Here is a 20,614-nt window from a genome sequence, read left to right as displayed (position 1 = left end):
TTGTTATTGCCCAGTTAGGGATTGAAGCGGGAAGCCTCTTCCAGGCACGGGGGTGTCTTCTTCCTGTACTAGACTGGTGACTGAGGGGGAAAAAGAGGACGAGAAAGGTCCAAGAAACACTTCGGAGGCGGCCTCAGCATTTAGGATTCGGTAGAGCGTGAGAGTTGAAGACAGATGACCCCAAAATGAATGACCATGGTGGTCGGAAGGAATTCTTCTGCCACTGACCAAAGTGAATATAATTGTCTTTCACAATTGATGCTACTGACAGTGAAATGGCTGAAAAGGAGGTTGACAGCCAACAGTCCTCTCCGTGCAAAGACCATCCTTGGCTACTATTGAATTTGCAGTTCGTATCCCTCTCCAAATCACAATCTCCCGAAGTCTGTGTTCAAGGAGAATTCCCTCCCTTCCCTCTTTCCCAATTGCCATCGTCGGGCGGTTCTGCCTGCCACTCCAAAGTACGTACCGGAAGTCTGCTGCTAGTCCACCTAGTTTGAGGGTGGTTCCCATGATCTTTAAAGCTTTTGATCAGCTCTTCACGTTGACAGTCTCCCCGTTTCCTACCCCAACTGCCTAGGTATTCTGCTGGTGCGCATTCCTCCCGTATGAGCCACCTAGTGAAATTGTGTGTGATGTTATAACTTTCACTCTGACATTCCCAGAAAGAGAGATCTGTGTTCCTGTCTTACCATTTGATGCTTCTGAAAGTTATAAGTGGGGGCATTTACGGGACAAATGAGAGTGTTTCCATTTTGCCTAAGAGCTCTTTTCACGTCAGGTCGCAAAAGCGCAAAGTTAGGCTAAGTTTCTCAGATGAGGTTCTTCCCACGTAACGTCATCGATGCCCAGACTGCAAGTGCGCTACTTTCTCAAGATCCTGTCTGATAACGCTAGTATCGTGGGCTCGCTAGTTCTTTCCATGAAGCAATGTTTGTTACCTTTTGACTCAAAAGGAAAAAAATAATGGATTTCTGTGTTACTTTTTTTTAAGGTTCCTGTAAAAAAAAAAAAAAAAAAATCCCAACAACCCTTAAATGTAAATGGGTGGCATACAGTGGAAGGGATTGTTAAGCTCTGGTTTAGAGTGCATTTCCACAATTGCCTTTTAGCTGTCTTAATGCATTTTTACCCTGTGTCCCTTTGCTGCAAAAGTAGTCATTAGCTGTTAAAAGGGTTTTGAACCAGACCCCTTCCATTTGGGTTCAGAATACTTGCTTTCCCTTTTTCCAAGGTCTCCATTGAATAGCTTAAGTGTGTGCGTGTGGTTAAGACTTATCTTAATGATAATACAAAATGTATAATGCTCTAAACTGTGTCCTTGTCCCTTTTCCATGAAAACTCCTGGAATAAGTTTACTGGTGGTAACTTTACACGCTGCCGTCCCCTTTCAATCCGCATTCATCAGACGGAGCGATTTCTTTGCCATAATTCCTAGTTAAAAAAAATCCTTTTATCGCTATGTTTCAAATAAATGCCTAATGCTATATTTAGATAGTCAAGAAAATCGTGCTTTTCTAGAGAAAACCACTTTAGAGTTTCTCTTTGCTTTCTGTCATCTGTCTTCCCTATCTTCGACTGACAACTAAGGTGGTAATCAATTATAGAAAAATCTGTGTTCTAATAAATGAAGTAGTGACACAAAAATGAGATTTAAAAAAAAATGAGAGCACTTTCCTTGAGTCCCAGTTAGTTTTACCTGATCTTGTTCACCTGTTGCTCCTGTCCCTTTTTGTTTGTATTGGTGTTCGGATGGGGGAACTGCCGTTAACGTGACTAACGTTTTCCACTCCTTCAATACAGACCTCAGCATTACATCAATATGCCAGTCCAGTTCAAACCCAAATCAGTGGGCCGATTCGAAGCTCTCTTAGTCGTACAAACAGACGGCGGCACAAGTCTCGGTATTCGACTGGTTGGTGAAGCTCTTGAAAAACAGTAGAGAGCAGTGTTATTGTGTGTAAAGTAAATTATTAAAGTGTTGATATATTTGGTAAGTTCCTAAGTTTTCTACACTACAGTGTTTTTTGTAAGCATTCTGTAAAGATAAATGAAGCTATATGTTTAATGATAGATTTCTGGTTTATTGTTCTAATGCGAAGATCCTGACTTTGTATATTAAACAATCATGTTCCTAGCTTTGATACTGCACATTTAGTTTTTACAAGGGATAAAAGTGTTATATTTTTGCATTGGATGTGATTTGCCAAATGAAGATGTATTTATTTTAAAGTGGTATATGCAGAAATAAATTTAAATTTTCAGAGAACAGGACTTTTGTGTACAGTGTTGTAGAGAAAAATGTAAAGTATAATAGTGCTTTATAAAAAATAAAATCGTTTTAAGCTCAGGCTCGCTGCCCCCTCTCTTTCGCCTTCTGCCATTGTAGAAATCACTTCTGTTGAAAAAATCACTGCTTTTTTTCCCTCTATTTCAACCCAGGCTGGAAAAGTCTGTCTTTGTCCCCAAGTGTTGTTGCTTCCCCTAAAACAATGGGAACTGGAAGAGTAGACTAGAATAGAAAAACATTAATGGGTTGGGATAGTGCACTGACCCTACTTGACAGTGGTTGGACCAGCCTCCCCTTCAGCGGCTCCACCCCGGAGAGTTATCCTGCAATTTTCCTTTTCATAATAGCTTTGAGCTTTGGGAGGGAATGGAAACTGCAACTCTCTAGTCTTTCCCCCATCTCTTTGAACAATTCCCAATTTTGAAAATAGCTAAAAATTCAAATTGTTTCTACTCAAAGCCATCATTAGAGTAGGAAAGAATCTGTAGGGCCAAGAGGACAAAATGGAGCTGGTAGATGGTTTTTGGGCTCATCTCGATCGTTTCTCTATCAGCGGCGTATCCTAGCTCTGCCCCTTGGCTGCCATACGACTTAACTTCTCTGGACCTCGGCTTCCTCATCTATAAAATGAGGATTTAATAGCTGTTCTCCCTCCCTATTAGACTTTGAGCCTCATCTGCAACAGGGACTGTGCCTGACTGGATTATCTTCTGTCTACCCCAGCACTTAAAAGAGTGCTTGGCCCATTGTAAGCCCTTAACAAATATCAGTTACTATTTTTTTGTTCCACATGTGCTTGGTTTTGTTTTTTGACTCTCGTTGCTTTTCTCTTGGTTTCCAAAGAAAGGGGAAAATACTCCCTGATACTTACCTAAGCAACTTTTAGTGCCCAAGAGGGGTTTATGAAATGGATGATGGGACAAGGGTGTCTGCCGGCGAGGAGATCTTACGGAGGAGACATTCCGTTCTGTGACCCCAAACCGCACCCATTCTCCCTAACAGCCTTTTCACAGTGGATGTTATTCGACATAATAATAATAATAATGTTGGTATTTGTTAAGCACTTACTATGTGCCGAGCACTGTTCTAAGCGTTGGGGTAGACACAGGGGAATCAGGTTGTCCCACGTGGGGCTCACGGTCTTAATCCCCATTTTACAGATGAGGGAACTGAGGCACAGAGAAGTTAAGTGACTTGCCCACAGTCACACAGCCGACAAGGGGCAGAGCTGGGATTTGAACTCATGAGCTCTGACTCCAAAGCCCATGCTCTTTCCACTGCGCCACGCTGCTTGACATATGGGGAACTGAGCAAGAGAGTGGGTGTGGCTGTTCATTCAGTAGTATTTATTGAGTGCTTACTATGTGCAGAGCACTATACTAAGCGCTTGGAATGTACAATTCGGTTGTTCCCAAGTGAACCGGGACACTCACCACCTCATGGTCAAACAGTGTCTCGTGACTGGCCAAGTTAGCAAAGCGGAACTTGGCAGCGCGGGCTGGATACCGCCCCCGCAACAGAAACCGCTAGGTAGACATCCCAGGCCATGAATATGAAAGGTGTCCCTCGCCTCCGTGCCAACCAAATAATAATAAATAATAATACATAATATTGGTATTTAAGTGCTTACTATGTGCAGAGCACTGATCTAAGCACTGGGTTAGATTTACAGGGTAATCAGGTTGTCCCACGTGAGGCTCACAGTCTTAATCCCCATTTTACAGATGAGGTAACTGAGGCACAGAGAAGTGAAGTGACTTGCTCACAGTCACCCAGCTGACAAGTGGCAGAGCCGGGATTCAAACCCATGACCTCTGACTCCCAAGCCCGTGCTCTTTCCACTGCGCCACGCTGCTTCTCTAAGGTATGGAGTGTGGGTTGAGGGTGGACACACGGAGATTGGACAAGCGGAAACCGGAGGCCCTGAACGGCTTGGAAGGACCGAGGATACATACCTGCCGTCGCTGACCGTTCTGGGTAGCGGATCGAGACTTGCAGCAGCCGGCTGCGTGTCTCCTCTTGCGCTTTGTCTGCACCAAGTGTGAGCCGTGGGGCAGGAGCTGAAAGCTAGATGCTTTGCCGCGCGTGTAATACATAAGTGGATTTCTCCTGGGAGGGAAGCATTTATGAGCGAGAGTTAGATCCTTCACCACGTGCGAGTCACGCAAGTGGATTCCTCCCGAGTGGGAAGAGATTGTGGGCGGGAACTCGATGCTTCACCACAGGTGAGTAACACATAAGTGAATTCCTCTTGAGTGGGAAGCATTGGTTTTCGGGAGCTAGGTGCTTCTCCATGTGTGAGTTACACATAAGTGAATCCCTCCCGAGTGGGAAGTGTTTGCGGCTGGAGGCTAGCTCCTTCACCACGTGCGAGTAATGCATGAGTGTATTCCTCCCGAGAGGGAAGTTAAATCTGCCTCATGTGAAAACCCAAAATAAGTGCATTCCTCCCAAAAGGGGAATTCAATTTGCCACATAGAATAAATTTCTCATGCCTCGGCCTTTCTGACTCTGGTCTCAGTCTCGTCGAGTTGATCCTCAAATGCTTCCCCACACGACGGACGATAATGGCTCAGGGCGACATTTCTGATGAAAGAATTCAAGCACCCATCCTGCTACCTTCCCCCTCTTAACCAGCTCATCCTAACTGGCAAAGGACCAGAAAAGACCTACCATTGTATTTTCATGAACAAAGTTTGAAGGGAATTCTCTCAGGCGAAACACTCAAATATAGTCTTGCTGTCAGCAGTCATCTAACCAAAGGATATCCCTGTGCAGAAAACGTGGCAGATGGCCCCCACTCGGTGCCACTCAGCCGACTACTCAGTTCGCTTCCTTCGTTCCTGTGTACGAGCCGCAGAGCTCTACTGGCGGAAATCCAGATACCTGACTGACCTCATCCACCTCAATTTCATCCTTACCTGCTTTAATTCTGCCCTCTTCTTTGCCTGGCAGCATTCTTTCTCCATCCTTATTGACCCTCTCCCCCTCCCCCCGATCTTACTCCTTTGCCTCCCTAATCTCTTGCCCCTAGTGATTTTATTGAGAAAAGTGAAACCAGCAGATCTAATGTCCCTAAAACCTCCCCTGCTCCTGTCCAGTCCCTCCTTCCTCCTGCCCCTTCCTTAACTCTCCAGTCTTTCCCAGCAATAGCTCAAGAGATCTCTCTCCTCTCCAAATCCATCCCTTCCACCTCCAACCCCATCCCTTCGTACCTTATCAAAACGCTTGCCCCCTTCATTCCTTCCCTGACCACCATCTTCAGTGGTTCACTCTCCAATGGCTTCTTCCCCACAGCTTTCAAACATACCCATGTCTCCCTTATCCTAACAAAAGAGAAAAATTCTCCCTTGACCCCTCATCTCCTTCCAGTTATTGCCCCATTTCTCTCCTACTCTTCCTCTCCAAACTCTTCGAGTGAGTTGTCTAGGCCTGCTGTCTCCAATTCCTCCTCCATTTTTCTTCTTTACCTCTTCCAAAATCTGGTTTCCACCCCCTTCACTCTGCCAAAATTGCCCCCTCAAAGATCACCTTTGGTCACCAAAGGTCACCAAATCCAACAACATCTGTTGCCGGTTTGCACATTCCAAGCGCTTAGTACAGTGCTCTGCGCATAGTAAGCGCTCAGTGAATAGAGAAGCAGCGTGGCTCAGTGGAAAGAGCATGGGCTTTGGAGTCAGGGCTCATGAGTTCGAATCCCAGCTCTGCCACTTGTCAGCTGTGTGACTGTGGGCAAGTCACTTAACTTCTCTGTGCCTCAGTTCCCTCATCTGTAAAATGGGGATTAAGACTGTGAGCCCCACGTGGGACAAGCTGATTCCCCTCTGTCTATCCCAGCGCTTAGAACAGTGCTCGGCACATAGTAAGCGCTTAACAAATACCAACATTAATTAATTAATTAATTACTATTGAATGAATGAATCTACTCCATCCTAATCCTCCTCAACCTCTCAGCTGCCTTTGACACTGTCAACCACCTCCTTCTCCTGGAAACATTATCCAACCTTGGCTTCACTGACACTGTCCTCTCCTGGTTCTCCTCTAATCTCTCTGGCTGCTCATCCTTGGTCTCTTTCGTGGGCTCCTCCTCTGCCTCCCACCCCTTTACTGTGGGTGTCCCTCAGGGTTCAGTTCTGGGTTCCCTTCTATTCTCCATCTACACCCACTCCTTTGGAGAACTCTTTCACTCCTATGGCTTCAACTATCAATTCTAGGCAGATGATTCCCAAATCTACATCTCCCACCATGATCTCTCTCCTTAAGTGCAGATTCATATTTCCTCCAGCCTTCTACTTGGATGTCCCGCCAACATCTCCTATGTAACTTGTCTGAAACAGAATTCCTCATATTCCCACCTGAACCCTGTTCTCCTCCTGACCCTTTTTAATGGTATTTGAGTGCTTACTATGTGCCAGGTGCTGTACTAAGCGCTGGGATGGGTAAAAGCTAATCAGGTTGGACAAAGTCCCTGTCCCACATGGAATTCACAGTCTTAGTCCCCATTTTACAGATGAGGAAACTGAGGTACAGAGAAGTTAAGTGACTTGCCCAAGGTCATACAGTGGTGGAGTAGGAATTAGAACCCAGGTCTTTCTGACTTCCAGGCCTGTGCTCTAGCCACTAAGCCACAGTGCTTCTCTTTCCCATCACTGTAGATAATCCTCCCTGTCTCACAAGCCTGTAACATTGGCTTTATCCTTAAGTGATCTCATTCAACCCTCATATTCAATCTGTCATCAGAATGTCATCATTCAATCTTCACAACATGGCTGAAATCTGCCCTTTCCTCCCCATCCAATCTGCTCCCATGTTAATCCAAGCACTTATCCTATCCCGCCTTCATTACTTCATCAGCCTCTTCGCCTGTTGAATTGATTGGTTCGGTGTTATGGTCCCATCCTCATCAGTCAATGGTATTTATTGGGCACTTACTGTGTACAGAGCACTGTACTAAGTGCTTGGGAGTTGCTAGACATGATCCCGGCTGACAGTGACAGTCTAGACGGGGAGACAGACATTAATATAAATAAATTCCAGATAAGTACGTGTCTGAGGGGCTCAGGGTGGGTAACTGATCAATGGGTACGGGCCCAAGCGCATAGACGACACTTGGGCACTCAGGAAAGGCCTCTGATTTGACCTTTAATAAGTTTGAAGGTGGGGGAGCGGTGGTCTGGTACATATGGAGGGATAGGGAGTTCCAGGCCGAAAGGAGGACGTGGGAAAAGGGTCGGCGGCGAGATAGACGAGAAAGAGGCGCAGTGAGTAAACTGGTGCTACAGCGAAATGTGTGGGCTGGGCTGTAGTAGGCTATCAGTGAGGTAAGATAGGAATGGGCGAGCTGACTGAGTGGTTTAAACCTGATGGTAAGAACTCTCAGCTTGGTGCGGAGGTGGATGGGGAACCACTGGAGGTTCTTGAGGAGTGGGGAGATGAGGACTGAGAGGTTTTGTAGCAAAATGATCCGGGCAGCAGAGTGAAATATGGACCAGAGGGGAGAGACAAGCGGCAGGCAATCAATACCCACTTGCTCCCAGAGTTGGTGAGTCGGAGAAGCCACGTGTAAGCTGACAAGAGCTCTGAGGGCCTGACTTCAAGTGTGTGCCCTCCCATTTACCCCTGCCTCCTCCTAACGTTGCTCATTTCAGTTGTGAGGGTGGGAGGCAAGCAGGTTCACCGCTTTCTTACTCAAGCCTCTGTTCTCTCAGGAGCCTAGGTAGTGGTCTGCAGCTAGTGTGAGCTAGGCCCTTCTCTGGCTCTAATTCCACTGCAGTTGGCCTTATCAGATTTGGTACCTTCGCTGTCTGCCAAACTAAAATCTGTTTATCTCGAATGTCCATTTCTGAGAACACTTGCCCATAAACAGTAAGTAAAAAGGAACCCGGTGACTTCTTTTAAAAGGGTCAGGGCACAGTCTTTCACAATCCATAAGAAGGTTTTGACATTCCACCCATCCATAAACTAGTTTGCCGGATTTTTTTTTTTTTTGGAGGGGGAGGAGAGCGAGGAGGCAACCAAGTCACCTCTTAGAAGACTGCACTTCCTGATTGACGGTAACCCCAGCTTCTTCCTGAGCTCCTGAGCACAGTGCCGTCATCCTGTTCTGGAAGCGTTACTTTGGAGATTAAATCAGTAAATCATTTCTAGGTTCATTCATTTTCTTTCTCAGTAGGACCTGGGCTGAAACTGCCAAATCATGTTTCCCAGTCTCTGAAGGAAGAAATTCAAAGTGCTCAACCATTCCCTGAAAGCTGAAAAGTGCTTTCTCTGGTAATAACCAGTTTCCTGTAACAGTAAGCCTCTATTTTTTCTTTTCTAAGTGAATTTGGTGTCCACAGAGGTTGTTCACTGGACTGTTCTGGGGCTCCCCAGAGCCATTCTGGAGCTTCATTGAAAAGCTGCAGCCCAAGCTTCCTTGGAATTCACCCCCAGCTGGAGGGCTCCTCTAGGGACTGAAAAAATTACTAATGCCCCTTCGGCTTTTCCCCCCATATTGGGAGTTTCCTGGCCCTCTTTTGTGAGGATAATTCCTCTCCCACTGTTCCTCTTCTCTACAAGCAACACAGTTGGTGGATGACCTTGCAAGGCCATCACAAAACCCAGTCTGGTCACGGTCCGCTCGCTAGATTGTAAGCTCCTTGTGGGCAGGGAACGGGTCTACCAATTCTGTTACATTGCACTCTCCTAAGCGCTTAGTTCAGTGCTTTGCGTACGGAAAGTGCTTATTAAATACCACTGATTGATTCCCACTGGTTGGCTCAGAACAACTTAGAGATAAAATTCTCTGTCCTATCTCTGATCTCTAGAATTTGGTGGCCAGAGCCCTCTTGCACTTTGTAGTTGCCTGTGGGTAAGATAAATCTGCAAAATTTCTCTGCCCTTGGAGTACAACAGCTGTAACTTTTTTTTAAATGGTATTCTATGTTCCAGGCACTGTGTTAAGCTGTGCGATAGATAGACTGTACCTCATTGTGGGCAGAGAATGGGTCTGTTTATTGTTATATTGTACTCCCCCAAATGCTTAATACAGTGCTCTGTCCACGGTAAGTGCTCCAGAAATAATAATAATAATAATGTTGGTATTTGTTAAGCGCTTACTATGTGCCGAGCACTGTTCTAAGCGCTGGGGTAGACATAGGGGAATCAGGTTGTCCCAAGTGGGGCTCACAATCTTAATCCCCATTTTACAGATGAGGGAACTGAGGCACAGGGAAGTTAAGTGACTTGCCCACAGTCACACAGCCGACAAGTGGCAGAGCTGGGATTCGAACTCATGAGCCCTGACTCCAAAGCCCGTGCTCTTTCCACTGAGCCACGCTGCAATACGAATGCATGAATGAACGAACAAACTAATCAGGTTGGACACAGTCCATGTCCCACGTGGGGCTCACAGTCTTAATCCTTATTTTACAGATGAGATAACTGAGGCACCAAGAAGTGAAGTGCTTGCCCAAGGTCACACAGCAGACAAACGGCGGAGCCTGAATTAGGTCTTCTGACTCCCAGGCCCTTGCTCTTTCCGCTAGGCCCCGCTGCTTCTTGAGCCACAACCACTTTTAATAAAGTTGGTGTCTTTCTGATTTCAAGACAGTGCTGAAATTGCAAAGTAATATATATATTGCAAAGTAATATACGTGAGTAAGATGTATTCTTAGCTCATTAAGATGAATAGGTGTGAAACACCTTAATGGCATCAACAAGAGATGATGAGCAGAGCAATTATATCCAGAACCTCATAAACTTCGGTGGCGAATGATAATAGAACCTAATGATTGAGTTTAGAAACTAGATATTGTATGTCAGCACTTAATCTGACTCCAGCTGAACTGAGAAGTTGGGATTAGTTTTGAAAGTTCTGATCTTGGAAGAAACATCTTGGGGTAGGACCAATTGAGTTATTTCTTCAACCGATCAATAGTATTTATTGAGCACTTACGCTGTAGAGCACTCTGCTAAACATTTAGGAGAGTCCAGTAGCGTTCTTCGTAGGGATATTTGTTGAGCTCTTACTGTATGCCAGGTACTGGTGTAGATAAGACACAGTCCAATCAGACACAGTGTCCATCCCACAGCGGCCTCACAGTCTAAGGGGGAGGGAGAACAGATATTTCATACCCATTTTACAGATCGGGAAACAGACGCAGAGACATTAAGGAGCAGCATGACCTAGTGGAAAGAGCACGGGCCTGGGAGTCAGAGGACCTGGATTCTAATCCCGGCTTCACCAAGTGCCTGTTGTGTGACCTTATTCATTCATTCATTCATTCATTCATTCATTCATTCATATGTATTGAGCGCTTACTATGTGCAGAGCACTATACTAAGCGCTTAGAATGTACAAATCGGCAACAGATAGAGACAGTCCCTGCCCATTGACGGGTTTACAGGCTAATCGGGGGAGACAGACAGACAAAAACAATAGCAATAAATAGAATCAAGGGGATGTACATCTCATTAAAACAGTAGCAATAAATAGAATCAAGGTGATGTACATCTCATTAACAAAATAAATAGGGTAATAAAAAATATATACAGATGAGCAGATGAGCACAGTGCTGAGGGGTGGGGAAGGGAAAGGGGGAAGAGCAGAGGGGGGGAGGGGAGCAAGTCACTTACCTTCTCTGTACCACTGTTACCTCAGCCGTAAAAGGGGGATTCAATACCCGTTCTCCTTCCTATTTAAGATTGGGAGTATCGAGTGGGACAGGGATTGAGTCTGACCTGATTATCTTGTACCTTCCCTAAGTGCTTAGAACAGTGCAATTACTATTATTATCATTATTATTAGCCTTGACCGAGGTTTCAGAGCTGGGATTAGACCCCAGATCTCCTGATGCTTGTCCTGTGCTTTTTCCACTGATGGATGAAGCTTGGGTTGGGAGTCAGGAGAATCTGTGAAAGAGGGCGAGCGTACGAGCCACTGGTTGACGGCGAGAGAGATGAGAATGAAGAAGAGCGAGGAGGTCTGCTTGAGAGCGGATTGATGCCTTTTCCCTCAATTTTTTCAAATGATTCGTTCCTGGAGATATTCTTAGCTCCTTTTCCTTTTTTCAGTTCTCGTCAAAGTCTGAGCCTGTCATTCGAACCAGAAGACTGATATTCGGCATGGAGCCCGGCACCTCTCTCTGAAAGGTTTCAAGAGCTGAACGGTGAACTTTGGTCTGTTGAGAACAAGCCATCTCTTCCGAGCCTCCTTGATGGATGGAGTCATGGCTGATGCTAATGTACTGTCCATTTAGTGAAACCTAATTCGTCCAGCCTTTTAGAGAGAATAGCGTCTCCTGCCCCTGCAGAGCCCCCTCTGTGATTCGTGGAGGTTTGTTTTTTTTGGTGTTTCTCTCCCTTTGTGATCAAAGACAGGTACATCGGTGGCTCCGAACTGCTCTGTCCAGCGATGCCATTTGCCTAACTTTAAAGATGGTTTCGGGTTGGTTTTCTTTTGGTACTTTGGGGTCCCAACCAGCATTTTTTTCTTATTTTGCCTTTCAGAGTTCCTCCAGGGCCATGTGTTCCCTCCCACAGTTTCTTCCTTCCTTTTCAAACAACCCTGTTTCTCTTTCCACCTCTTTCTCAGCCCTGGTGATTCTTGTCCTCTTCACAACCTCCCTCAAGGCCCTGCACATACAGGTGCCGGTGTCCCGTTTGGAGGAAAACGCTTTAAAGTCAATCAAAGGTCTCCTGTCATGTCTACCAACTCTATTGTATCAGACTGCACTTAGCACAGTGCTCTGCACACTGTGAATGCTCAATAAATACCATTGATGATGATTAAAAACCTGGGCCTAGAGCAGTTAAACGGTCTATGCCGATACGATTTGACTTCCCCACCTCAAGCGTGCTTTCGACCCTTTTGAATCATAATAGCAGAGACTGTTGCCCATTTCCCCTGCCTCTGTGTTTACCAATTCCTGCAGGGCTTCAGTGAGAGACTGGTGATGATTTAAAAAGGAAAAGACAAAGTCAACAAATAACAGATGAGAAAAAATCAGTCGTTCAAGCACCTAGTACAGTGTTCTGCACACAGTTGCTCCGTAAATTCCTCTGATTGAGGAATGGCTTAATGGAAAAAGCATGGGCCTGGGAGTCAGCGGACCTAGGTTCTAATCCCAGCTCCGTCTCTTGACTGCTGTGTGACCTTGGGCCAGTCACATCACCTCTCTGGGATTCAGTTACCTCATCTGTAAAATGGGGATCCAATCCTCCTTCCTCCTACTTAGATTGTGAGCCCCATGTGGGACATGGACTAAGCCTAATCCGGTTAACTTGTATCTATAATAATAATGGTGGTATGCAGCGTGGCTCAGTGCAAAGAGCTCGGGCTTGGGAGTCGGAGGTCATGGGTTCGAATCCCGGTTCTGCCACTTGTCAGCTGTGTGACTATGGACAAGTCGCTTAACTTCTCTGTGCCTCAGTGACCTCATCTGTAAAATGGGGATTAACTGTGAGCCTCACGTGGGACAACCTGTTTACCCTGTATCTCCCCCAGCGCTTAGAACAGTGCTCTGCACACAGTAAGCGCTTAACAAATACCAACATTATTATTATTATAGGGGAAGCAGCATGGCTCAGTGGAAAGAGGACGGGCTTCGGAGTCAGAGGTCATGGGTTCGACTCCCGGCTCTGCCACTTGTCAGCTGTGTGACTGTGGGCGAGTCACTTAACTTCTCTGTGCCTCAGTGACCTCATCTGTCAAATGGGGATTAACTGTGAGCCTCAAGTGGGACAACCGGATTACCCTGGATCTACCCCAGCGCTTAGAACGGTGCTCTGCACATAGTAAGCACGTAACAAATACCAACATCATCATTAAGCGCTTACTATGTGCCAAGCACTGTTCTAATCGCTGGGGGATACAAGGTGATCAGGTTGTCCCACGTGGGGCTCACAGTTTTCATCTCCATTTTACAGATGAGGGAACTGAGGCCCAGAGAAGTGAAGTGACTTGCCCAAAGTCACACAGCTGACAAGCGGCGGAGCGGGGATTAGAGCTCATGACTTCTGACTCCCAAGCCCGGGCTCTTTCCACTGAGCCACACTGCTTCTCTTTCTATCCCAGCGCTTGGCACATAGTAAGCCCTTAACAAGTACAATATTATCATTATTATTATTGATTTTCTGGGCCAGGACAGTACACAGAGCTGATGCTCTTGGGGCAGGGCTATTCTGCAGCTGAGAGTGGAGGTGGGTGGAAGGGGGCAGAGAGGTGGGGCCGTGAGCTGGTTCTGCAGGAGGAGATTAGGGAAAGGACTTTCCGCCCAGTTTCTCCCCTGCCTCCCGAAAATGGGGTCACCAAAATCGGAGCCCGACCCCCATCAGGCAGGAGGGGTAGAGAGAGGGGATGGGAACTCCAGACTGAGCCCGAAGCTGCACAGAATTAGGGGTGAGGTCCGGAGGCCAGTCAAACCAATGTCCGTGGGGAGGGACATTGCGGGTCTCCAGCGCTATCAATCCTCTAGACTGGAAGCTATGTGTGGGCGGGGAACATGTCTACCAATTCTGTTGTATTGCACTCTCCCAACTGCTTAGTACAGTGCTTTGCACACAGTAAGCGCTCAATAAATACCACTGATGAGGAGGAGGAGGATCCTGGACATCCTCCGAGGAACAGGAGGGGAGCAGGAAACCCCTGTGGCAGCCGAGCAGTTCTAGGAGAACACAGACTTCTTTTAAGAGCGTGGAGAGAAGCTCTGAGTTCAGGCCCTGGTGGAAGCTCCTGGCCTGCGTCGGGGCTCCAGCTGTAGAGGAGAAGGCCATTGAGCGTAGGCTGGACGCAGGCCATGCTCCCATTAGGGAAGCAGCGTGGCTAGTGGCAAGAGCCCGGGCTTGGGAGTCAGAGGTCGTGGGTTCTAATTCCGACTCCGCCACTTGTCTGCTGAGTGACCTTGGGCAAGTCGCTTAACTTCTCTGAGCCTCAGTTACCTCATCTGTAAAACTGGGGATTAAAAAAAAAAATGTGAGCACCACGTGGGACAATCCGATTACCCTGCATCTACCCCAGCGCTTAGAACAGTGCTCTGTACTTAGTTAGTGCTTAACAAATACCATAATTATTATTATTATTTTAACCTCTAGGACTGAGTAGTAATAGTATTATTTACCTACGGTGCTCAGGGCACTGCACTAAGCACTGGGGAAAAATGCTTCAGTCCCTGCTGTCACAGCCCGGCTCCAAAAATAGAGGTGCCAAGACACGCGGAGGCTGGGATGGAGGTGGGGGGTTGAGGGAGGGGGGTCAGGCAGACCTGGATTTCCCCCTTTCCCTCTGCTCCTCCCCCTCTCCCTTCCCCTCCCCTCAGCACTGTGCTCATTTGCTCATTTGTATATATTATTACCCTATTTATTTTGTTAATGAGGTGTACATCCCCTCGATTCTATTTATTGCTATTGTTTTTGTCCATCTGTCTCCCCCGATTAGACTGTGAGCCCGTCAGTGGGCGGGGATTGTCTCTATCTGTTGCCGAATTGTACATTCCAAGCTTAGTACAGTGCTCTGCACATAGTAAGTGCTCAGTAAATACTACTGAATGAATGAATGAGTGGATTCCTGGAGGATGGGAAGAAATGAACATAGCTGGTTGAGGGGGGCTTGTTAGGGAGAACCAATTTTTGCTGCTGGCCCGTTTCTGGCCTCCTGAACTTTCATCCCGTAAACGTTAGTTATTTGCAACCCCAAGCATCCTTGTCTTTTATGTAGATTTTTATGTTTTCACTGCTTCATCTTTCTTTATGTGTCCGTTGCCATCTTCTTCTCCCATTTCTATTCTTAAATTGCCAGTCCCTTGGGGCCCGGGGATCAGGCCAAATTCTCACGGACGTGTTTTTCCCCCGGTGGTTAGAACAGTGCTTGGCACATAATAAGCGCTTAACAAATACCATCATCACCATGGATATTTTTCCTTGTTGATGGCTAAGGCTAATATTAATTAAGGAATGCTTACAGGTACCCGTCTTCTTCTACCCTGGAAGCTCGTGGTGTGTGGGGAATGTGTCTGCTAACTCTGTTATATTGCACTCTCCCAAGCGCTTAATACAGTGCTCTGTACATAGTAAGTGCTCAATAAATACATTGATTGATTTATACTCAGTTATTTCTCCTACCTGTGATTGATTCTACTGTCACCCTTACCATGTTTTAAGCTCCTGAGGGCAGGGATTGTATCTCTCATCTCTTTTTTTTTCCAGTGGCATTTATTGAATGCTTACCGTGTGCAGAGCACCGTACCAAACACTTGGGAGAGTACACTACAGCAGAGCTGGTGGCCATATCCCCTGCCCCACGAGTTTACAGTCTCATCTCTTTTGTATTGTTCTCTCCCAAGACACAGTAAGCAGTCCATAATTAATACCATTGATTGATTAATTATAGGTTCCCTGAATCCCTTATACCGGTCACATCTCGAATCCAGTGTAAACTTTTCTAATCTTGCTCCTACTCAAGCATGTCATTTCTTTATTCGGTCCGTTCTTCCATAACACACGCTGTCTCTACGCAATTTGGATAGCGTGCTGCTGGGAAACTAGGGGATGTTCTTTTGTCAACATGTGTCTGTGCGGATAGGATGCAAGGATGATGATGTTGGTATCTGTTAAGCGATTGCTATGTGCAGAGCACCGTTCTACGCGCTGGGGTAGATACAGGGTAATCGGGTCGTCCCACGTGAGGCTATCAGTTAATCCCCATTTTACAGATGAGGTTACTGAGGCACAGAGAAGTGAAGTGACTTGCCCACGGTCACACAGCTGACAAGTGGGAGAGCCGGCATTCGAACCCATGACCTCTGACGCCCAAGCCCGGGCTCTTTCCACTGAGCCCCGCCGCTTCTCTTAAGGATGATGTCAGAAGAAGTGTGTGTGGGGGCGGGACGGCGGGGGTGGGCAGCTCACGGACTGAAATGTAGGTTTTTCTTAGGGAAGCAACATGGCCTGGTGGACAGAGCACAGGCCCGGGAGTCAGAAGGACCCGGGATCGAATCCCAGCTCCTCCACTTGTCTGTTGTGTGACCTTGGGCAAGTCACTTCACTTCCCTGTGCCCCAGTTCCTTCATCTGTATAATGGGGATGAAGACTGGGAGCCCCAAGTGGGACAGGGACTGTGTCCAACCTGATGACCTTGTATCTACCCCAGGACTTAGAACAGTGCTTGGCACCTAGTAAGCGCTTAACAAATACGATTATTATGATTAGTGCAGGGTTCATCAGGACTGTTGGAGTTTGGTGTGTATTCTGATTCCATCGGAGACTGGGGTTTAATAAATTATTCTGAACTTCTGGTCAATGTTGGGGCCCATTTTGGGGTTGCTCGGGGCTGAGGGGAGTTCTCTGAGGGGAGCACCTTCCATCTGAACACAGAACGGCAGTTCCTGCCCGGTGACTCTTAATGAAGTAAAGATTTATCGTGGTTATCGGAGCTGCCATGGAGACCCCTTGGTATTCCTGCCTTTGGGGTGTGGGAGCTTGAGGTAGATTTCCGATTTGGAGAATGAAGTCTTTCTGTATTTTACACGGCATTCATTCATATTTATTGAACGCTTACTATGTGCAGAGCACCGTACTAAGCGCTTGGAAAGTACAGTTCGGGAATAGATAGAGACAATCCCTACCCACAGAGGGCTCTCAGTCTTGGTTGGGGGGCTGAGGAGGGGAAAGGGGGAGATAGCAAACTGGTTGGTTTTGTGCCCGCTTAGCCTGAGCCTCCTAATAATACTCGTCCGCTTGTACTCGTCCGCTCAACTGTATATATTTCCATTACCCTATTTATTTTGTTAATGAATTGTACATCGCCTTGATTCTATTTAGTTGCCATTGTTTTTACGAGATGTTCTTCCCCTCGACTCTATTTATTGCCATCGTTCTTGTCTGTCCGTCTCCCCCGATTAGACCGTAAGCCCGTCAAACGGCGGGGACCGTCTCTATCTGTTGCCGACTTGTTCATCCCAAGCGCTTAGTACGGTGCTCTGCACATAGTAAGCGCTCAATAAATACTATTGAATGAATGAATAATAATAATAATTGTGGTATTTCTTTAGTGCTTACTATGTGCCAGGCGCTTTATTAAGCCCTTAGGTAGGTAAAAGATAATTGGGATGGACACAGTTGCTGTCCCTCATAGGGCTCACAGTCTTAAGAGAAGCAGTGTGGCTCAGTGGAAAGAGCCTGGGCTTGGGAGTCAGAGGTCATGGGTTCGAATTGCGGCTCTGCTGCTTGTCAGCCGTGTGGCCGTGGGCAAGTCACTTCACTTTTCTGTGCCTCAGCTACCTCATCTGTAAAATGGGGATTAACTGTGAGCCTCACGGGGTACAACCTGATTACCCTGTATCTACCCCAGCGCTTAGAACAGAGCTCTGCACATAGTAAGCGCTTAAAAAATACCAACATTATTATTAATCCCCATTTTCCAGATGAGGTAACTGAGGCCCAGAAAAGTGAAGCGACTTGCTCAAGGTCACTCAGCAAGACACGTGGCCGAGCTGGATTGGAACCCAGGTCCTTCTGACTCCCAGGCCCGTTCTCTGAGCCACACTGACCAAATGAGTGAAAAAGAAAGAAAATCATAGGACTTAGTGCCACGGAGACATCAAAACAGAAGCACCGATTAGGCAATCTACTTGGAACAGCAGTTCCTTGTATTTCATTCCCTCGACTGCCATAAGTAGACTTGTCTTTCGGTTGGGAGATGATGCTGTCGCTGGTGAGATTACATCGTTAAATGGATGCCTGTCCCTAAGAATCACTTTCTCTCTTGCATCTTTATCCTTGAAATATATTAGTGCAACCCTTCGGGCCTCTTGCCCCTTCGGGCCGAGTATTGCTTGGGCACTAGTGGTAAAGAGAGAAAAACTATGACCTAGGCCTCCTCTAGACTGCAAAGAGCCCTGTGGGCAGGGATCGTGTCTACCGTCTCTGTCGTACCCTCCCGAGTGCTTAGCACGGTGCTCTGCACACAGACAGTGTTCAATAAGTCCCTTCTAGACTGTAAACTTGGTGTGGGCAGGGATTGTTTCTATGCTGAATTGTGCCTTCCAAGTGCTTAGTACAGTGCTCTGCACACAGTAAGCGCTCAATATACACGATTGATTGAATTGTGCTTGAAACAGTGCTTGACACGTAGTAAGTGCTTAACAGATACCATTATTATCGAATAAGTGACTGGTTGATCTCCAAAGGCCTACCCGACTAACCCCTAGTTTCCCCACCCCCTTCTGCCTTCCCTTCTTCATCACCTGTGCACTTGGGTGTGTGGTCCTTAAGCACTTTTCATTCATTCTATAGTATTTATTGAGCGCTTACCATGTGCAGAGCTCCGTACTAAAGGCTTGGAGTGTACAGTTCGGCAACAGATAGAGACAATCCCTGCCCAATAACGGGCTCACAGTCTAAACGGGGGGAGAAGGACAGCCGAGCGAAACAGAACGAAACAAAGCAAGCAGTCTAGCACAGGCATCATCAAGATAAATAGAATCATAGAGATATACACATCATTAACAAAATAAATAGGGTAATAAATAATATATACAAATACGCACAGTGCTGAGGGGAGGGGAAGGGGGTAGAGCAGAGGGTGGGAGAGGGAGGAATGGGGAGGGGAGGAGGAGCAGAGGGAAAGGGGAGCTCAGTCTGGGAAGGCCTCCTGGAGGAGGTGAGTTCTCATAGGGCTTTGAAGAGGGGAAGAGAGTTAGTTTGGCGAATGTGAGGAGGGAAGGCATTCCAGGCCAGTGGTAGGACGTGGGCACGGCGGGACAGGCCCGAACGGGGGACGGTGAGGAGGTGAGCGGCAGAGGAGCGGAGCGCACGGGGTGGGCAGTAGAAGGAGAGAAGGGAGGTGAGGTAGGAGGGGGCAAGGGGATGGAGAGCTTGGAAGCCAAGGGTGAGGCATTTTTGTTTCGTGCGAAGGTTGATAGGCAAATGCGCCCCTGCCACCCTCAGCCCCACAGCTTAGATGTACATATCCTTATACCCTCCCATTTCCCCCATTTGTAATCTATTTCAATGAATGTCTGTCCTGAAACACTAAACTCCTTGTGAGCAGGGAACGTCTTCACCGGCTCTGTTGCACTGTACTCTCTCAAGTGCTTAGTACAGTGCTCTGCACCCAGTAAATAGTCAGTACCGCTGATGACTGATTGAATGATTGATTGAGAGTGGCTTAGTAGAGGTCGGGTGGGTCTTCTCCACATTCTTGCAAATTCTTTTCACTCAGTGGGACTTCGGGGTGAGTAGGTCAGACACTGGGGAAGAGCCAGTCGGGATTTGGTGGGGAATCGGTGACGAAGCAGCGTGGTGTAGTGGACGGAGCCCGGGCCCGGGAGTCAGAAGGTCAGGGGTTCTAATCCCGGCTCCGCTACTTGTCTGCTGTGTGACCTTGGGCGAGTCACTTCACTTTTCTGGCCCCCGGTGACCTCATCTGTAAAATGGGAATGGAGACTGGGAGCCCCACGTGAGACAGGGACTGTGTCCAACCCGATTTGCTCGCATCCACCACCGTGCTTAGAATGGTGCCCGGCAGAAAGTGAGCGCTTAACAACTACCATAATAATAATTTTTATTATTATGAATGTGTTCTGTCTTTCCCCTCGAAGGGGGGAACCCCACCCATTCATCTTACAGATGCGCCACATTCCTAGGGCAGCTCCTCCCGTCGACCTCGTTGGATTTCTTGGGTCGGAGAGGAGGAGGCAGCGTGCCGGAGCAGGCCTCGAGGCCTCGGCTGCGTGCACGGCACCGGGGCCCGTCTCGCCCGCCCACCGGACTGGGTCTGAACGGCCCCTGGGGAAAAAGATGGGCCCACCGAATCCAACGTGCGAGGTGGGTCTCCAAACCCGGAGTGAGCCAACGGTGAAAATGCCGGCGGACTTGTTTCGTGTCCCGACCACAATGGGGGCATTAGATAGGTGGGTACAAAGAGCTCTCACCCTCCGAGGCCGTTGGCTTCGACGTTCGAAGGAAGAAAAAACCCAGCAGGGGTCCCCAACGTGGTTGAAATGCCCCCTCCCTCCCTCCCCCCGTCCCGTCTCCCGCTCTCTTCCTTTTCTACCTTCCTGCCAGGGTTTTTCTTCCCGGCGAGCGGTAGGTAGCACTCGTCCGACAAAGAGCCGTTCCTCATTGTGACCATTCTGTCACCGCTCTGGGCTGCCAGTCAGGCCGCATTGTGGCCGTGTCACAGGCATAATCGGCGAGATTAGGTGGCCACAAAGAGCAATGAATGAGGTGGTAATTGCGTTCAGGAAAAAAAGAGTTAAAGAAAGAGAAACTTTCCTTTCTCACAAGATCCATTAAAGAGGTGACAGCTAATATTTTAAAGCTGGAACAAGATAATTGTGGTAAGGG

The 20,614-nt window shown here is 47.4% G+C and overlaps 1 protein-coding gene across 6 annotated transcripts in view; it reads left to right on the top strand.

The window, feature by feature from the left end:
- Window positions 1-2,350, top strand: part of CEP192 (centrosomal protein 192) — a 104,876-nt gene extending 102,526 nt beyond the window's left edge. For all 6 annotated transcript variants that reach the window (XM_029065485.1, XM_029065487.1, XM_029065486.1 and 3 more), the window contains one exon: window positions 1,804-2,350. In XM_029065485.1, the coding sequence (XP_028921318.1) occupies window positions 1,804-1,942 (139 nt within the window). In that variant the 3' untranslated portion in view covers window positions 1,943-2,350. The remainder of the gene's footprint in view (window positions 1-1,803) is intronic.
- The last annotated feature ends 18,264 nt before the right edge of the window (window positions 2,351-20,614 follow it).

Source organism: Ornithorhynchus anatinus, chromosome 5, assembly GCF_004115215.2.
Source record: "Ornithorhynchus anatinus isolate Pmale09 chromosome 5, mOrnAna1.pri.v4, whole genome shotgun sequence".
Taxonomy (NCBI): Eukaryota; Metazoa; Chordata; class Mammalia; order Monotremata; family Ornithorhynchidae; genus Ornithorhynchus; species Ornithorhynchus anatinus.
The sequence above is the reverse complement of the archived record's forward strand: the minus strand, read 5'-3'. Positions and strand labels throughout refer to the sequence as shown.